General features: G+C 46.2%; 2 protein-coding genes and 1 pseudogene across 3 annotated transcripts in view; 1 reads left to right on the top strand and 2 right to left on the bottom strand.

Annotated features, from left to right (window-relative positions):
• CAMKK2 (calcium/calmodulin dependent protein kinase kinase 2) overlaps positions 1-6,407 on the bottom strand; it is a 45,009-nt gene extending 38,602 nt beyond the window's left edge. Inside the window, 1 exon segment of the mRNA XM_039879397.1 lies at positions 6,328-6,407. The gene's annotated coding sequence lies outside the window, so the exon portion shown is untranslated.
• Positions 6,408-11,594: 5,187 nt separating this feature from the next.
• ANAPC5 (anaphase promoting complex subunit 5) overlaps positions 11,595-18,864 on the bottom strand; it is a 32,716-nt gene continuing 25,446 nt past the window's right edge. The window contains exons 13-17 of one of the 2 annotated variants that reach the window (XM_039879389.1): positions 16,998-17,119; positions 16,449-16,556; positions 16,220-16,367; positions 12,360-12,522; positions 11,595-11,950 (exon numbers count right to left, since the gene is read on the bottom strand). In XM_039879389.1, coding sequence (XP_039735323.1) covers positions 11,739-11,950; positions 12,360-12,522; positions 16,220-16,367; positions 16,449-16,556; positions 16,998-17,119 — 753 coding nt within the window. In that variant the 3' untranslated portion in view covers positions 11,595-11,738. The remainder of the gene's footprint in view (positions 11,951-12,359; positions 12,523-16,219; positions 16,368-16,448; positions 16,557-16,997; positions 17,120-18,864) is intronic. The other variant, XM_039879390.1, reaches the window with a different exon arrangement.
• LOC120616179 (uncharacterized) lies at positions 15,290-15,408 on the top strand (annotated as a pseudogene).

The following is an 18,864-nucleotide window of genomic DNA, read 5'->3' as shown; positions in this document are numbered from 1 at the left end:
CATGTTTGCTTAAATTAGTTTGCACTTGGTTTTCTGTCATTTACAATGAAGTGTCGTGACTCATCAATGACACGGGGCAGACTGACAGAAAAGCTTCTCCACTAAGCTCCCTGCCAGGTGTTTCCTATGCCTTAAGGCTCCCAACCAGGCCCAATTGCCAGGCAGCGGCCTGTCCCCTGGCAACCCAGACACTCTTCACCTTGACAGTCAGGCAGAAATCAGAGCTTCCAAAGTCTCTCTCTCTTTTCAATCTTAAAGAAAAAAAAAAAAAGTCAAAGATGAGAAGGGCTGATGAACAAGACAGAGCGAAGGGAAGAAACTAACTCGCACTTTCGACGCAAGAATCACATCAGTGTAGCAGCAGCCATGGCTGTCGCGGATGCGGCAATGCTGATGGTTAGACTTCGGCGGAGTTTGCCAAGTGCCAGGAACTACGCGGAGGCTTCTGCGTGTATCGTCTCGTTTAATCGTCACGACGACTTTATGAGTTAGGTACTGTTCTCGTGCTTATTGCGCCGGTGAGGCGGCCGGAGCACAGGGAGTCCACAATCGCACAGTGCTCTGGAGAGCACAGGCGTGAGATCGAAGGCTCCCAGAGAGGTGGAACCTTGTGATCAGGTGCACATCCCTTCTCCTTAGCCATGTGACCCTGGGGACAACAATACCTACCTCACCTACAGCACCGGCCCCTGCACACAGAAAATGCTCCCCAAACGGAAGCTGTTGCCAAGAAAACGCTCCAGTGGCTATCAAGTTCGAGCCTGTGGCTGGTTTTAATTTATACTAAAACAGATTTGTTTTTGATCTGTAATCCCGCCGTGCTAACTTAACTCTTTTTATCTTCCCCTCCAAATCTTGTCCATAGGCATCACGTCGCAAAATTAAAGAGTACTGTAATTACAATGCCATTTTACATCCTTGCTGACTCGTGTCATAAGAATTTGCACGCAGGTTCATCATCGTGCACGAGGGCTGCAGATGGAGTCGCTGAGACCCGGGGTGGTGAGATGACCTCTCTGACGCAGCCCAGCAGGCTCCAGGCGAGGCCCAGAGGAGAACCAGGTGTCCTGACCCCTGCAGCCTGTGTTCCCTGTGGCCCTGGACTCTTACAGAGCAAGAAGCTCCACCGTCTTGAGTTGCTAGGCAGCTATTGTCCCAATCATGAAGCCAGGTGTGCCCTGCCTTAAAGAGTAAGTGTGAATGTGCAGGTGTGGCTGTGGGTGGGGGTATTCAGAAAAGGGAGTTAGGGACCTTCTTCCTTCCATACTTCCTCTTCTCCCACTGAATCCCCCGGCCCGCCCCAATCCTTCACTGAACCCAAGGAAGAGGCTGAGAAATGACTAGAATTGCAATTGGCAATGAAGAGAAAGACTTTTGACTCTACCGTTCTGCGGCTTAGCTTCCCTGCGTTTGGAGGTGATGCTAATTCTAGCTCCCTCCCTCTCCAGCCTCCAGGACAAAGCGACCCCAGCCAGAAGCAAAGAGGGGCCGGGAACCAGCTCTGGGGTGCAACCCTGTCTCTAACCCTAGACCCAGAGTGGGGGAAAACTGTCTGGGATGAATCAAAATGGAATCTCCCTCTGCCAGAGGCATTGAAGGCGAAATTCCAAAGCAGCATTAAGAATGCATAAGGGAGGTGTCCCTTCCTCCACACCCTGTCCCCCACCCAAACCACTGGTTCGTCATTTAAACTTCTCCAGCAGAGGCTTCTCTCTGGCACCCCCCACAGCACCCCTTCCCCACGCACTCACTTCCTACCTGTGTCCAAGCCGCAAAGCCCTTGGCCTCCCAAGGCCCCGCACCACCCATTCCCTTAAGGGACCATCCCTCTCTCCTCTCCAGGTTGCAATTAGCATTTTTCTCTCTCTCACTGCCATCTCTCAACTATTTACAGGAGCCAATGGGATAAAAAGAGACAACATAAAAATAGTTTCCCAGCAGCTTTCAGGATGGGGTGGGAGTGGGGGCACCACAGACTCTTGGAATTTTCTCTCTCCTTTGCAAAAGAGAAAAACGCTAGAATCGTTTATCTTTTCCAAAGTGCGCCCCGATAGGTCACAGACCACTCACCTTGGAACTCCTTAGGAGCAGGGACCAAACCCCTGCATTCCTCAGTTTCCTGGGCAGAGCTTGTCACCAGCTCCCCTAAAAAGTATGGGTTCAGTGAAAGCTCATCAGGGTTCCAGAGCCAGCACTAAGTAAACAGGGCGCCCTGCTCTGCCCTCTTTCCATCACCTCCTGGGCACTCTTCCAAAAACATGAGCCAGTCAACAAAACTTTGGCTTTTCTCAATGCTTAAAATGTTTCATAATTGAATTAAAAAAAAAAAAGGCATCGGGAACACTACAAACTTAACTGAAACTGAAAACTTCGGGGGCTAAAATAATTCCTTTTCCATTTTGGTCACTAACACCACCCCCCCGGCAGGGAATGCCAGAGCTGGGGCCTTCCTTGCGAAGTCTCACCGAACTCCCCTCCTTTGAAATATGCCCCCTTTTTATTGCTTTTCTGGAGGAAGGGAACCAACCAGGGAAGAAGGAAAAGATCAGACTCTTATTTTTCGGAGCGCGAAACCGTTCAGGAATGATTTCGGGTGCCGTAGCCTCCCGCAAAAGGTGGAGTCCAGGCCTCAAGAAAATGGGTGTGGTCAGCAGGCCTGGCAGGACACCACACAGATCCCTGGGGACCTGGGCCTTGATTTTCCCATCTGTAAAACGGAGCCACCCGGCCTACCCAGAGTCAACACGCAGCCTACACACAGGCTCCCCATCTGTGCTCTGGAAGGGACCCGGTTCTCCCTTCCTCTGTGCTCCACCTTCCCCGGCTGTCACATGGCAGGGGGCTGAGCGGCAGCAGGTCTGTTCTGAGTCCCTGATGGCCATTCCTGGCAAAGCTATCAGGAGAGACTGAGCTGACACCGTGCCCGGCTGGGGGGTCTGGGCACAATCTGCCTGGTGAGGCTTTCTTTACTCTGTGGATTTACTCGCCTAGGAAAAGTGTCACAAAATCTACACCAATGGAATCACGTGGGGACCTACATTTAACCAGTCATGGTGACTGAGAAGAACGGAATTGAATGAAACCAAGACGCTCCCCATGCACTGCCCCTGGGGGGGAGCGGGGGGAATGGGCTGAGAAAGAGCGAGCATTCTTGAGAAACGGGTGAGGATGAAATGAAGGGAGTGCCCGGAAGCTGGTCCCCAACGGACTCCCAAGAACCGTTTTTCCATCGCCCTCTCCCTGAAAACAGAGTGACAAAATAATGTCTTATGCCCCATGGTTTATTCATTGGGGGCTGCAATGGCAGAAGAAGTGGCCTTAAGAAGCCCTTATGGTGGAACTAACCCAAGGGTCCATCAACAGATGAACGGATAAACAAAATGTGGTCCATCCACACAAAGGAATATTAGTTGGCCGTAAAAAGGAAGCACCGATATAGTCTACAGCATGGACGAACCTTGAAAATATTATGCTCGGTGAAAGAAGCCAGACAGGAAAGGTCACATATTATTAACAGGTCAGTAGGGTAACAAGCAGAGCCTAAAAAAAGAAAAGGCCACTCCATAAGGGAACCATAATTGCTTCAACTTCCAGGAAAAGAGGCACAGATGTGAACGCAAAGGTCACTGCAGTGCCACTGTGGAGCCGGGGCTCCCTAACCCGGTCCAAAGGGAGGAGCTACTGGGAAAGCAAAACATCTGCGAAAAATAGCAATACAAGGACCTCTGACCCAAAGGAAAATCTGAAAGAGCGTTCGCCCCCAATCTCCTGGATCAGGAAAGGAAATGGGAATCATATGCTCCTCACAGCCCCCAGAAGACGGCATGCTGGGGAGAAGGTTCCCCAGAGACTCTGAACAAGTTACCTAGCCTCTCTGAGCCCTTCCATAAAATAGGTTCGTGGTGGGGTTCATGCTGGGGTAAGGGTGCCTGTGTGGGCCATGTTAAAGTCTGAGCCCAAATGCCTTGAAAACAGGCCTGGCCTGCCCCACCCGGCCCACCTCATCCTCCTGATAGAGGTGCCTCCCCCCACCCCCGGCCACCAGCCCATCTTGGATCCAGGCTGAGGTTCTCAAGGAGATGGCAGAAAGTTTCCTCTGTGAGGCCATCCCGTCCTAGCTCCCTCCGCTCCTCCTCCCATCCAATCTCTACTTTTCATCCCATCCTTCCAGGCTCAGCGCAAATGACCCCTCCTTCGGGGAGCCTCCTAGATTCACACCAGCCAGAGGAGATTTCTCCGGAACCCCCACCGCCCTCTGCTTCCCTCGTCACCACGGCACTTTTTCCTCCTGGTGTTTCTCAACACGGGCGCTCGGGCATGAGGGTAGGGCGACTCTTCACATCTGCTGCGGATCCGGCCTGTTTGCAGGACATTTGGCATCTCCATCTCCTGCCCGCCGAAAAGCCAGGCATGCTCAGCATGATTCTGACATGACGACCAAATGTCACCCCCGCACCTTTCCAAACACTTGCCAGGAAGGTAGGACCACCTCTGATGAGAGCTACTGTATAGTTATTAGTAAATCTATTTGGCTACCAAGCCATTAACAACTTTGCAGCAAAGACAAGCCTAAGTTGATCAGCATCGCCACCATACCTGCTTAGATCTGTGTCCTCACGGGCTGGTTTAGTAAACAAATCTGGACTCCTCGAGAAGCTAAGGGTGGCCTTGCAAGGGCCCTTGCTCTAGAAGGGGTGGTAAAGTGCAAAGGGTCTAGGACCTGATATACTTGGGTTGGCTGTGTGACCCTGGGTAAGTTACTTAACCTCTCTGGGCCCCTCCATAAAATGGGGCTAACTCCTAGAAACACTGCAGGATTGTTTCAAGCCTCAATCTCCTCATCTCTACAGTGGAGATAAAAACCTCAGCCTTGCATAATAGGCACTAAATGACATAATAAATGCATGCAACACGTAGCACAGTATTTAGGGGCTCATCAAATGGTGGCTATTTTCATTACAAAAAATACTTGTGTGCTCTCACTACAAATGGCTGTTTTCTATACGGGTACGGTTTACAAACGGCATTCTGGAAGGAGGGTCCCAGCTCGCCATGAAGCTGCATTGGCATAGCATGCACTGTTTATTCTTAAGCTGCATGTTTCTGTGGGGTGGTTTGGGAGGAGGGGTCTAACTCCCCCAAAACCCTCCCCGCTGTTGCAGCCCCTGCCTTGCCCTAGAGACAAGGGCGCCCACAGGTACAAAGAGCGATCCTCTTCTCTGTCCCCTGGTGGCAGAGCCGGGAGAGGGTAGTAAATGATTGCACAGCTCTAGGGCACGTGAAGTTTTTTTCTCTGGGACTCTCGGGATGCGCAGGTTGAGGAAGGAAAAGCTGCCTCTACGGAGGTGGACACTGCATGTCCCACCCCAAGGCCAGAGTGCCTCTCTTTTGCTGACAGCTCTGAGTTCCCCGCCTCCCAAACGCCATCCCTCTGCCCCAACCTCCGGCGGAGATAGCAGGGGCTGAGGTGCACCCTCTTCAGCGCCAAGTGAGAGCAGCCAGGACGGCTGGCAGAGCTGTGAAAACACCCCGCTTCCCAAACTGGGCAGTGCAGGGGGTGGGGAAGCCAGGAAAAGCTCGAGGCTAGAGCAGGTGGCACCCCACGCACCAAGACCCAATGTGAGCGGGGCAGGGCCCAGAATACCCGCGTCCCAGAGTCAGGCGGATGGTGCTGGTGAAGGCACCACTCCGCATACACAACGTGCTGCGGCCCGGAGGTGAATTTAGGTCAAAAGGACCAAGCCTGTGAGGTTCCGGCGGAGAGATGGGGGCGAAGGCAAAGGGCCGACTGACGAGGGGTTCTGGGTCCTAAAGCTGGGGGCCTAGGGTCCCGCCGCCTAGTGTCCAAACCCCCCCCCGGGGGCCTGGGTTTCCCCCAAGACCAGCGGGGTGCGGGGGTGGGATGCTCCAAGTCTGTGGGCCCTCTCCTCCCCTGCGCGCTCCAGCTCCCCCCACCTGTCAAACGCGAGGGGGTGGGCCTAGGCCGCCTCCAGGATCCTTGTCTGCCCCCGCCCCCAGCGACCTGGGTTCCGAACTCCCGCACCGCCCCTGCCACCCCGGGCCGGTCGCGGCCCAGCCGAGAGGCCACCCCGAGGCCCCCGTGCTCCGAGGCTGCGGAGGAAGGGGCGCTGGGGGCCTCGCCTCCCACGTGGCGGGGGCGTGGGGCGGCGCACGTGGGGGTCCGCTCGGCGGAGGAGGCGTGGGGACTCAGGGCTTTGTCTGCAGTCCCGGCAGTGGTTCCCCACCCCGCGCCGCCCCCAGAGGCCAAGGGCGCCCGGGCCGCGGCGGCGAGGTCCCCCGCCCGCGGCCCGGCTCCCGCCAGCTCACCTGGGCTCCGCGCCGCCGCCGCCGCCGCCTCCCGCGCTCTGCGCCCCCGGCTCGGCTCCGCCAGGCGCGGCGCGGCCCCGGCGGGCGCGCGAGGGGCGAGGGCGGGAGGAGCCGCCCGGTGCCGGCTCCGGCGCGACGCCGCCGCGGGCTGCGCGGGGATTGGCCGCGGCCGCTGGAAACCCGGGCGCCCCGCCGGCCCCGCCCGCGCCCGCCGCGCGCCGCTCTGCGCGCGCCCCCGCCGCTCGGCCCTGCGCCGGGGAGGGCCGGGAGCGGGGCCCCGCCGCGGCGAAAGTAGCGGCCGGGCGGAAAGAAAGGAGAAGGAAGAAGGGGGAGGCGGCGGAGGGGTGGGGAGGCGGCGGGAGGGGAGTGCGGCCCCGCGGGGCAGGATGGGGGAAGGACCGGCGAGGAGCGGGGAGACCCACCCGGCGCGCGAGCGCGCGAGGCGGGGTGGCAACTTTGCCCCCGCCCGCGGCGCGCACCTGTCCCGGTTCTCCCCGCGGCGGTCGCGGCCCTGCAGGGCGGCAGCTGAGTCGCCGAAAGTTCCCCAAGGCTGCGGGACACTCATTCCGGGGGACCCCCTTCTGCACCAGCACGGGACCCCCCAACCACTCACCACTGCTCGGGGCCCGCCCTAAATGCTAGGGGACCGTGTGCCTTCCCCACCCCCACTCCACCTGGATGTACCAAACTACGCGAACCCCGATGAAGTCTGGCTTTTCCCCGAGAACTACCTAGATGCTTTGTGTGACAAACATATTCTTCCCAAACATTCTACCCCTTCTAACACCTTACTATTCTGGAGCCTTAAGTGTGTTTAGTCTTTCAGCTGGGTATCAGCTGCGGGGCGTGGGAGACAGAAGACCTCAAGGGCTACGGGACCTGCCCGCCTTGAGTAGTTGTGAAACCTAGTCCTGAGCCAGGAGTTACCCAGGGGGTGTCTCAGTGACCCTGCCAAGCAGCCAAAAAGGTTGAGAAGGGAGTCAAGGGCCAAATTAATTAAAGATTCAAAGTCCTCTCGACAGAGTGGACTATAGTGAAACCGCTATTTTCAGGCTGCAGGGGTCCTCACAGACAGTCCACAGTGTTCCAATTAAGATGACCACCCTCCTTGGGATTATCAACATGAACGCATTTGTTGGAAATAGTAAAAACTTGGGAACAACCATCCTAAGTGATCAGGGGGATGGATAAATGAAAAGTGTTAGTCGTTTGATGAATGTCATAAAGTCTTATACGTTTTCCTTATAAATGGATTTGAAACATGGCACAATGTTAAGTCAATTCTGAATGGTAGATGCATAGTTTTGCATTTTTCTATTTTATCCCCCCCAAAAATATGATGGGGGTATTTGAATATTTATGACTCTATCACAAGGTCAGCAACTTTTTCTATAAATGGCCAGATAGTAAATATTTTAGGCTGTGCAGGCCGTATGGTGTCTTTTGTAACTAATTCTCTCTGCCATTCTAGCAGCTATAGACCAAAGTAAATGAATGGATAAGGCTGTGTTCCAATAAGTTTATTTACAACACTGAAAGTTGAATTTCATGATTTTCCATGTCCCAAAATATTGTTATTTTTCTTCAACCATTTAAAATACATAAACCGTTCTTTAGCTAGCTGGTCATATAAAAACAGGGGGCATGCCAGATTCGACCCATGGACAATAGTTTGACGACTCATGCTTTACCCAAGAAACCAAGTAGTTATATTGGTTGTCTTTTCCTGTTACTTATTAAAATCTGCAATCCCATATATTTATATCATGTTACTAAAATGCCTGATTTATTAGAACATTAGCAAACAGGCAGAAATTTAGATATATGTAGACCTGTGTAAAGTTCGAAGCCAGTTATGTGAGAACAGTAAAAAAATACACATTGAAATCCAAACTCTAGCCCAAGATCCACTTCTTTCGGGAAGAATTTCCTGAAATGCGGTGACCCAGGCTCTAGTTCTCTCTCCTCTCTGATCTCCTATAGCAAGGACTGTACCATTTATTTGATGCTCAGCCAATGAGTCTTTATTCTTTACTTTTCACTTACGCAATCTGACTTGTCAATAGAGCTATAAATTCCCGGAGTATAGATAGGTATCACAGCTGAATCATTTTTTTACCTTCAGCATTGTGGTTGAAAGCAGTGACTGTGGAGTCAGACCTCAGTTCAAATTTCAGCTTCACTAGTTATCGGCTTGTTGGCCTTGGACAATGACTTCTGGTTTCATAAACTGTTAAATGGGGATAATAAACCTAGCTCACAGGCTCGCTTGAGGTTTAAATACAATCGTGTGTGCAAAGATAATAATAGCTCTGTGCCTGGCACATAAGTGCTCAAAGGTACTATTAATATACTTAGCACAGAGCTAAAAACCCCATCACCGATGTGCCTTTCTTATTAAAGTGAATTAGAACAAAGCAAAGCACATCACAATTTCCTTTCATTGACATTCAGCCCCTCTTGTGATAGAAATCATCCCACTCAAGGAAATCATTTTCCTCTGAGAGATATGAAAATAAGAATTGGCTTTGCTTTTTGAGTTTTCTCCTCCACGAACACCAGAAAATCCTATTCTAGGCAAACCAATCTTGTTGTCTTGACAACACAGATTGCCAAGAAAATAAGTAAACAAAGCATCCGAATCTTCTTTTAAAGAAAACTTGGCCAGTACAGGGGAGGAGTGGAAAAGTAAGACTTTAAAAAAAAAGACGCTGAGAAGTTTCCATTCAGTGGACAGTGAGGTTAATATGTTTATTTGTCCCAAACATAAACAACAGCACAAAAGGGGAAGTGGGGGGGGGCGGGGCACAGATGAAGTTCTTCATTTGTCTTAGATGTACTACAAGAAAGAACAGAATCTGGGTAACCACCCAAAACATCAGGACAAAATTTAAAACACTCTGAACCAATAGAAATATTCAAGGTACATAGGAGAACAGAAAGGCAGTCTGGTGATGAAAGGAGATTGACAGCCTATCACACAGGGACAGAATCCTGACGGTTCCTTTCTAGCGACGGGGCTAGGGCAGGCCAAATCTCAGGGGCTAAGTTTCTCACCTGTAAAAAGGTATTTAGCTTACAAGCATTAGAGATAGTATGTGTGACGGTACCTAGCAGTGTCTGGCCTATACTGAGCACTAGATAATGCTCAAATGACAACTGATATTATCAATTATGTGTTCAACAAACTGAAAGAGAATGTTCACGAAAACAGTCCAATACTTTTCAAAACTCTGGGAACAGGCACCTCTATCGTAGTGCACCAAATTAGGTTGGATTCCCAGCTCTGCGACATCCCAGCTGTGTGAGTGACTTAACCTCCTTCCACCTCAGTTTCCACATCCGTTCAATGGGATGAACACTACTGCCTGCCTTTCAGGATTGTAGTGAAGATTAGATGTGTTGATATACATAAATAACTTACAAAAAAGCACGCTGTGTTGAGCTAGTTGTTCCCACCTGCCCCAGGGCTGGAAACACAAAAGCAAACCTGCTGGGTAGGGCTCCCACTGTGCCAAGCCACTGGCTTGGGTCACCACATCGTCTCTTCCCCTTTGAAGATACATGCTCAGGTCTCTGATATAGGCCCAAACGCCCACAGGATATTTAGCTGCAATTCCCTTCTCACCCAACAAATGCTTTCCCAGGTTAACCAAATCATCGATTTTTACACCCCTACACTAAACCACCCATAATACCAGTCTGACTCTCCCTTACCCACCAAATACTCCACCAGGAAAAAAGCCAATTAGCTAGAACCTAGACAGTTCTGAATTTGGGGGCCACTCTGACGTTTCCAACTGTTTAACCCACTCTTCCTTCCTGGAGGAGATGGGCCCCAGAGAACAGATGGCAGGTAGCCACAGACTCTAGGTTAGCTTTGGATTCAGTCCTGCCTGGGTGAACGTGCGAGCTGAGGGCAGGGTCAGCAGGCCACCTACGGGCATGCAAGCTGTGCATCTGCACAGGGCTCTATGCTTAGAAGGGCCCGCCACCAGGTTTAAGGCTCTGCTCACCATAGGCCTCGTATTTTCACTTTACACTGGGCCCCATAAATTATGTAGCCAGGTTTGTCTTCAGTTTTTTAATGTTTATACCTGAGGGGTCAGCTGAGTCACTTTGCCTCATCTCTTGGACCTTCTCACACTGAGGCAGAGTGATTAAGATCACTACTTAGACTGGAAGGATCTTAAATACATTGACCAGAAATGGTATCAGGTAAGAGAATGTATTTGGAATAAAAAAAAAAAACAAACTTGATATAGTGGTAACTTTCTGGGTAGAATTTTTACTATACAACCTTTAAGAATATTCAATTTTTACCCTCTACATATATAACCTTTCAAATAAATTTTAGGAAAGATTCTTAAACATCGACATACCAATTAGTGTCTCTAACTTTACACCAAACCTCTTGTGTTCCAGAGCAGCTGTCTTTGGCTAGCAAATGCACCCTCATGAGTGGGAGTTGTTTTACACTGTTTCAAAGAGCTTTGGAGATAAATTATTTCCCATCAGGTTTAAATTTAACGGTGAAAGAGCCAATGATAGAAGCTGTAAATTGGGTTGGTGCCTTGTTGCTGTTTTGGACTTGAAACACAGGGATTTTTCCATGAACAATCAAAGATATGTTCATGAACAAAGCAATAACCAGCTTCTGCTTAATTGCAGGGCTGATATACGTAAATTATATACACTGTGTACTTGAGTGATGGCTCCCATACACCTCTGAGCCTGTCGCTTTCTTAATTTATAATCCCCTTATTCATGATGAATTCTTAGGCTAAAGGTATCATCATCCCTCATTTATATAGTTAAGTATAGAAAAAACATACACATGCAGAAGATAAAAGAAAGCCAGCACCCAGAAAATTACTGAAATATGCTCTTTGTCACTGGTCCAAAAACCATGAACAGATCTTTTCCTTAACTCCCATCAGGGACCAACGTGTACTCACTCACAAGCACACACGGACCCATCACAAGCACCATTCAGTCCGACAAAGCAAGGATGCTTCAGAAAGAAATTCTAGCCATAAGAGAACCTCCACTGAGCCCCTAGAGAGATCTACTGATGCCCAAAAGGGGTCTCACCTGAGCATGTGTGTAAATGAATTTATATAATGATGGAGTGTGCACAGTTTCTAATACGGTATTGACAATTTTGCCCAGAAAGAACATAATCTTTAACACTTACACTAATAGCTGTGTATTAACAAAAAGTTGGGTGTCTTTTGCAATCAAAAGGAAATTGGAGAACAAAACAATTATGTATATTCTAGCAGCAAAATAAGACAAACAAATCAGAATGCAGTTTATTGACAAGGCAGACATCAAATACACCATTTATGTGGAGAGAAGGACTGTAAACAAGTCTGAGATCTTACACTCTGCCAGCACGGGCATTCTCACTAGAGATGATTGATCAAGGGCACCCCGTGTGAGGGCAGCTCCTGGTGCAGCTGCCGGAACAGCATGGCACATCGGTTCCTCTCCTGGGTCCTCCCCAGGGTGTGGTAGAGTCTGGCCTGGAAGTAAACGACGTCTCTGATTCGCTCTTTGCAGTCCACCTTTGCAAAATAGTTCTTGGCTTCGTTGAGGTTCTCAATGGCGGCCTCCACAGCTGATGGAAAGTGGGGAAAACACCATATGTGTTTACTGCGACACTTCACATACAGTTTTCAAAACCTGTTATCTACTTTTATTGATTTAACATGTACCAGACAATTCTATATTCAATTCTTTGAGAAGGAAAAAAAAAACAACACTAATGTAAGTTTTTAAAAAGGTCTTCAGTCCTGATTTCCAGCCTGGCGCCTAGTTCCACAGAGAAAATAACCACTCACTTGCCTTCAACCTTTGTGCCAAGCATGCACGTGAAAGCACTTCAATGCCGCATGACACTCTGTCATATAATTGTGAACATTCAGAATCTAAATACCGTCCCCAATTTAATGCCTTTTCTTCTTCTGGGTTCTACATCCTAGCCTTCTGCAATAGTATTACCTAACAATCTTGGTATGGCTTCCTACCTTCTGTTTTCTTCAGTGGATCATAGGAAGCTGCTGAAGCCACTTGGCACTTGGCCACCAAAAACATGGCACGGCCTTTGTCCAGGACAGCTCCGTCAGCCAAGATGGGCTCGATGGCCATGTGGAGAAGACTTAAGGCCTGTTCTGGGATTCCGAGGATGAGCTGAAAAAGAAACATCGTAGCACTGTACCTCCCACCCCATCCCCACCCCCACCCGCCGGCTCTCCTCTCCCGAAGCGCCATGTCCAGCTTATGTTTTTCCTGACATGCACTACATTTAATATGCATTACACCCTTAGAAACTACAATGTGTGACATCTGATTTCAGACCACAATAGGCACAGTAGGGAACAGTTATCCACACTATGGAAAGGTTTTTGTCTTTACAAAAAAATTCAGCACAGAAATCCTTAAGATTGGTGATTCCAAAGGGTCAAACTAGCTGTAGGAGGAAGGGGCACTGCTAAGATAATTTCTCAGAAGTATATAGTAACGGAAACAGGGGATTAAAATGGCGCACTATTTAACACAAGAGAACGCAGTGATGGGGAACTGAAGAACGAGAAGACCCAAGACAGAGGAAAAAACAGCAAAACAGAGTAAGTCCTTTCTTATCCATAATTACATTAAATGTAAATGGATTGAGCTTTTCAATTAAAATTAAGACGGAGATTCGCAGAATAGATTTAAAAGAATAATCCAACTACATGCTATGTACAAGAGACTCGCTTTAAGATTAAAAGATACAAACAGGCTTAAGTAAAAGGACAGAAGATATTCCATGCAAACAGTAACCAAAAGAGAGCTGGAGTGACTATACTAATATCAGACGAAACGGACTTTAAGTCAAAAACTGTTACCAGAGACAAAGAAGGACGTTATATACTGTGAAAAGGGTCGATTCATCAAGAAGACACAATTAGAAAGATATATAGACCAAAGAGAATCCTCACATATACGAAACAAAAACAGACAGAACTGAAGGGAGAAATAGAGCTCAACGATAACAGTTTGAGAGTATAATAACCTTATTTTCAATAATGGATAGAATAACTAGAAGGAAGATAAGGAAATAAAAGACTTGAACAACACCATAAACCAACTAGCCCGAATAGTCATCCACAGAGCATTCTGCCCAACGACACCATAATATTCATTCTCGAGTGCCCACAGAACTTCTTCCAGGACGGATCCTACGTTAGGCCACAAAGTAATAATACATTTATAAAAACTGACATCACACAATGTATCATCTCTGACAGCACTTTTTTTTTTTTTTGGAATGAAATAAGAAACCAGTAATAGAAGGGAATCCAGAAAATTCACAAATATATGGAAATTAAACAACACATCTTAAATAACTGATAGGTCAAAGAAGAAATCACAAGAGAAAATAGAAAATATTAACAAAAACAACATACCAAAACCTATGGGATGCAGTGAAGGAAATTTACAGCTGTAAAGGCAAACTTTAAAAAAGAAAGATCTCAAGTCAGTAAGCTAAATTTCTACCATAAGAAACTAGAAAAAGGAAAACCCAAAGCTAACAGAGGCAAGGAAATAATAAATATTAGAGTGAAGATAAACACAACAGAGAATTAGAAAAACAATAAAACCAGTTTAGAATAGAATAGAATCAACAATAGAAAAGTTGGTTCTCTGAAGAGACCAAGAAAATGAACAAACTGTTAAGCTAGACTGACCAAGGAAAAGAGAAGACCCACATGACTGAAATCGGGACTGAGAGCGGGGACTTAACAACCTCCTAGCAGTAAAAAGGAGTACACGAGACTACTACGAACAATTACACGCCAATAGATTAGACTACATGAACAAATTTCTAGAAAGACACAAATTACCAAAACTGACTCAAAAAGAAATAGAAAATCTGAACAGACCTATAGGAGACTGAATCAGTAACCAAAAAAAACCCAAAAAACAAAAAACAAAAAACAAACTTCCAACAAAGAAAAGTCCAGGACCAGATGGCTTCACAGGTGAATTCTATGAAACGTTCAAAGAATCAGCACCAATCCTTCTCAAATTATTTTCAAAAAATAGAAAAGGTCAGTATGTGTGAGGTCACTCATACCCTAATATCAAAGCAAGTAAAGCTATCACGAGATAAGAAAACTACAGGCCAATATCCCTTATGAATATAGAAGCAAAAATCCTTGACAAATACTAGCAAACCAAAGCCAGCAGCACGTTAAAAGGATCGTACACCACAATCAACTGGGGTTTATCCCAGGATTGCAACAGTAGTGCAGTATATAAATATCAATCAAGTTTAACAGAATCATGTTAGCAATTCCACTCCTAAATATATGCAAGAGAAATGAAAACAGATGTCCTCACAAGAACTTGTACATGAATGTTAAGAACAGCTATTCATAACCGGTAGGAACAACCCAATTGTCCATCGACCAATGAATGAATAAATGAAATGTATATACACTCAATGGAATATTATTCAGCCATTAAAAGGAATGAAGGACTAACACGTTACGACATGAATGAACCCTGAACACATTACACCAAGTGAAGAAGCCAGACACAAAAGGCCAAATATCGTATGATTCCATTACATGAAATATACAGAATAGGCAAACTCACAGGGACAGAAAGTAGATGAGTGGTTGCCAGGGGCTGGAAAGGGGGGAAAATGGAGAGTGACTGCTTAATGGATATGGGGTTTCATTATGGTGTGACAAAAATATTCTGGAATTAGACAGTGTAATGGTTGCAAAACACTATAGATATTCTAAAATATCCTATGTAGGTAGATATTAGAAATCTATATAGATATTAGTATACATCCATATATAGATAAAACATAGATATTCTAAAATTCATGGAATTATATACTTTAAAATAGTTAAAATGGTGAATTTTATGTTACATAAATTTTATGTTAATTAAGAAATTAATTAATGGCCATGCTACCCTGAACAAGCCCAATCCTGTCTGATCTTGGAAACTAAGCAGGGTCAGGTCTGGTTAGTACTTGGATGGGAGACCACCTAGGAAGTCCAGGTGCTGTAGGCGTAAAAAAAAAAAAAAAAAAAAAATAAGAGACTGTAAGCTGACAAGGTCCTTGCAATCTGTGAGATCAAGCAAGGGTTGCCTCGCCTAAAAAAATTTAAAAAAAAAAAGAAAAAAATAAGAATTGTTGAGAAAGCCGCTAAGGAAAACAGGTGCCCAGGCTGCCCCCTCAAGTTCTGACACTTGGTTCAAGGTAAGGGAAGGTATATAGATATTTTTAAAACTTCCCAATAATTCTAATGCACAGTTAGTTTGAGGAACCTCTGCTTTAGTTAGTAAATTCCTTCGGTGAGTTCGAAATTCATTTACTCAATAAATATTTGTTAAAAGGCTACTATATGCAAGACCTTCTAGGTACCATAGGATACAGAAAAACCAAGAGTCCCCTCTGTCGTGGCCTTACCATTCTACAGAGGGAGATAGAAAACAAACATAAAACAACTTAATTTCCAAAACCTTTTAATGAACATGTGACTTCCTCATTTCTTTATTCTACTCAGCCCCTTGTTAAATCAGGCATAGCTCTGGGCCAGCTAATCATTAATATGACGCAAGCGTCCTCAATAAAGAGGCGAGTTCCCCTCACTAAATAAATACATGGCTCGGTGAAGCCAGTGCCATTGGGAGGTGGCAGCCTGCCGCCAAGTTCACAACTCCAGACTTCCATGGGGGGCTTGCCACAGAGACTACATTCTCCAGACTTCAAGGTTAAGAAGTGAAAGCTCATTATTATCCTTTTCAGAACCAAAAAGCAGTCACAGACTTGCCAGTTCTTGAGTACAAATATGTGCTATAAAAACAGAGATCAGCTTACCTGGGCAAAGGCCAAGTTCAGCACTGTTTCGGAGGCCAAGTACTGCAGCCGGTACTCCTTGGAGAGGGCCAGGGCCTGCAGGAGCACGGGCAGCGCGATGGTGGGGGAGGAAGACTGCCAGTACAGCTCTGCCACGGACAGCAGGACACTGCCCGCAAGGAGGAAGACATGGGATGAGAGCAGCCACCACAAAGCGCCGCCTATGAGATGCACGGGAGACCTTTCTTACCTGATCACCATTTCTGTGTTCCTGATTTTCTGACAATGAATCAACAATTTTTGTAAAAGCTTGTGTGCCTCTGACATTTGGTTCTGAGCTTGTAGTACAACTGCTTTTCTGAATCAGAAACAAATAAACAGAAGGGGTTATGCTGATGTTTGCAAGGGTTATGAATACAGTCACTTTCGGGGTTACAGTCCCCATTTCCTCAATTAGGCTGCAATTAGACCCCACAAATGGAAGAGCTGTGCCTAATATAATTTTTGTTAAAAGAGGGGAAAAAAAGTGTGTGTGTGTCAGCACATATGTGTAACACCCACCACACAAGACTAAAGTCTGGAACTATAGCTGTCAGAATGTTAGTGATTATCTCTGAATGGTACACATTTTCTCCATTTTGCTTATCTGTATTTTCTCATTTCCTGTAATAAATACCTAATAAATAGAATAAAGTTTTTCCCTAAGCTAAAGGTAATAAATTAATTCACGCAAAACAAATAAGAATAAAGCCATTTGAGAAGTAATTCATTTTGGGTTGGAGTTTTCCAAGTTTCTTACCTATATACACCTTCTATGCTATTAAGAGCTGTGATTCCTGTAACAAGTGAATCAGCCAAATGATATTTGCCATCATGCATTGCTCTGTCAAACTGTATTTTCTGATCGCAAAGCATCCATAACTAATAAGAAAAAAAATACGATTAGGGACAAAATGGCAAGTGTTCGCCTCATTATTCAACAGAGGAAAAAAAGTATTTTGGCTTGCTTAGCAAATATCCTTACAATTCACATACATTCTTTTTGGGGAGATTTAAAAACTATCTTAAAATATTTCAACTATGTGAAAAAGCACTAAGAATAAAATAACAAACACGTGTGCCAGTCATCAACTTTGTCACATCGCAGCATTCTGATTTACTTGCTTCAGATACTATTACATACTACTGCAGTCCTTTATAAATTCCATTCCTCTCTTTCCAAAGTAAGCGCTTGATCTGATTTTGATACCATTCCATTCACATTCTTATACTTTTACAACACATACAATTATCCTTAAACAGTAGACAGTACGATCTTGTATGGTTTTAAACTTTGTATAAAAAGCATCATACTGTATGCATCCTTTGACAACCCACCTTTAAGCTCAACATTGTTTTGGGGGACTTATACATGTTAATACAATAAGTTCTAATTCGTTCCTTTCGCTGATGAATAGTTTTCAATTATATAAATAAATGACCGCTTATTTATTCTCGTGTTGATAGTATTTAGGCAATACCGATTTTTCACTCTTCTGAAAAATATTGGAATAAACATTTCCATGCACTCCTGCTGTGCAGGTTTATGTCGGGTACACAGCGGGCAGTGGAAATGTTGGGCTGTAGGACACGTGCACTTCACTTTAATATGGTGCCCGTTTGTTCTTCTAATGGGTTGTACCAGTTTACACACGCCACCAGGAGTATAAGACGTTACTCGTTGCTCCACACGCTCACCAATGATTGGTAAAGTCAGTAATTTACTTTTGGCCAATCTGATGGGTACGAAATATCTCATTATTGTTTTAATTTGTCTATCTCTGACCTCTAGTTAGATTGAGCATCTTGTTATATATTTATCAGTCATACATGTTTTGTCTATAAACTATGAATTAAATTGTATCTTTTCGGTTATTTATTTTATTGTGCACCTTCTTTAAAAATGGCTGGAACGTCAGGTAACGAAAACTGTTCCATCACGTTAGCGCTACCACAGAACCACACTTCACCCTCGGGTGCTATCTTGCATCGTGTCTGCTCACCGCCTTTCCCTCCGCATGCTCTGAATTCAGAGCCCAGCACAGCTCGCCTGCAGATGGGCACTCACGCTGTATCTGATGATGCGGAGCCAACAGCCCATGTGAACGGCAGCCTCAGGGACCAGGGGAGGAGATCCCAGGCTGAGGCCTCTTATGATTTCAAATTCCCTAACCCACTGAAGACGAAACTTAAGGGAGGGAAGAGAAAGAGGCCCCTTGTAACAGTTTTCTCAGCACCGTCAGAGGTAAAAAGTTGGTGCAATAAGGAACAGAGGGCCTCGAACTGCTTTATAACGTTCATTCCCTCTGAGTGCAGCATCTTCCCAAAAGGTCACTCAGTTCTGGGAGGGAAAGATTAGAGATGCAAAGTGTGAGACAAAATAACGTAACTGAAACCTAATTCTCGAGTTATCGGAAGGACACTGATGATTTCTTTTCTTACTCCCATACAGTTAGAGATATAAAGAATACTAACTTAAAACCATATTTGGAGACAGGAAGAAAAAAAGTACCCGACTTTAAATCTTTTCTCAGAGCTTATCTCTCAGCCTTCTAGAAGAGAGCTTACAGAGTCTCCTGAGTAGCTATGGTAACCTCGATGCACAGATGTCACAGAAAGGGACCAAG

The sequence above is a fragment of the Pteropus medius genome, unplaced genomic scaffold (genome assembly GCF_902729225.1).
Source record: "Pteropus medius unplaced genomic scaffold, Ma_sr-lr_union100, whole genome shotgun sequence".
NCBI lineage: Eukaryota > Metazoa > Chordata > Mammalia > Chiroptera > Pteropodidae > Pteropus > Pteropus medius.
The sequence above is the reverse complement of the archived record's forward strand: the minus strand, read 5'-3'. Positions and strand labels throughout refer to the sequence as shown.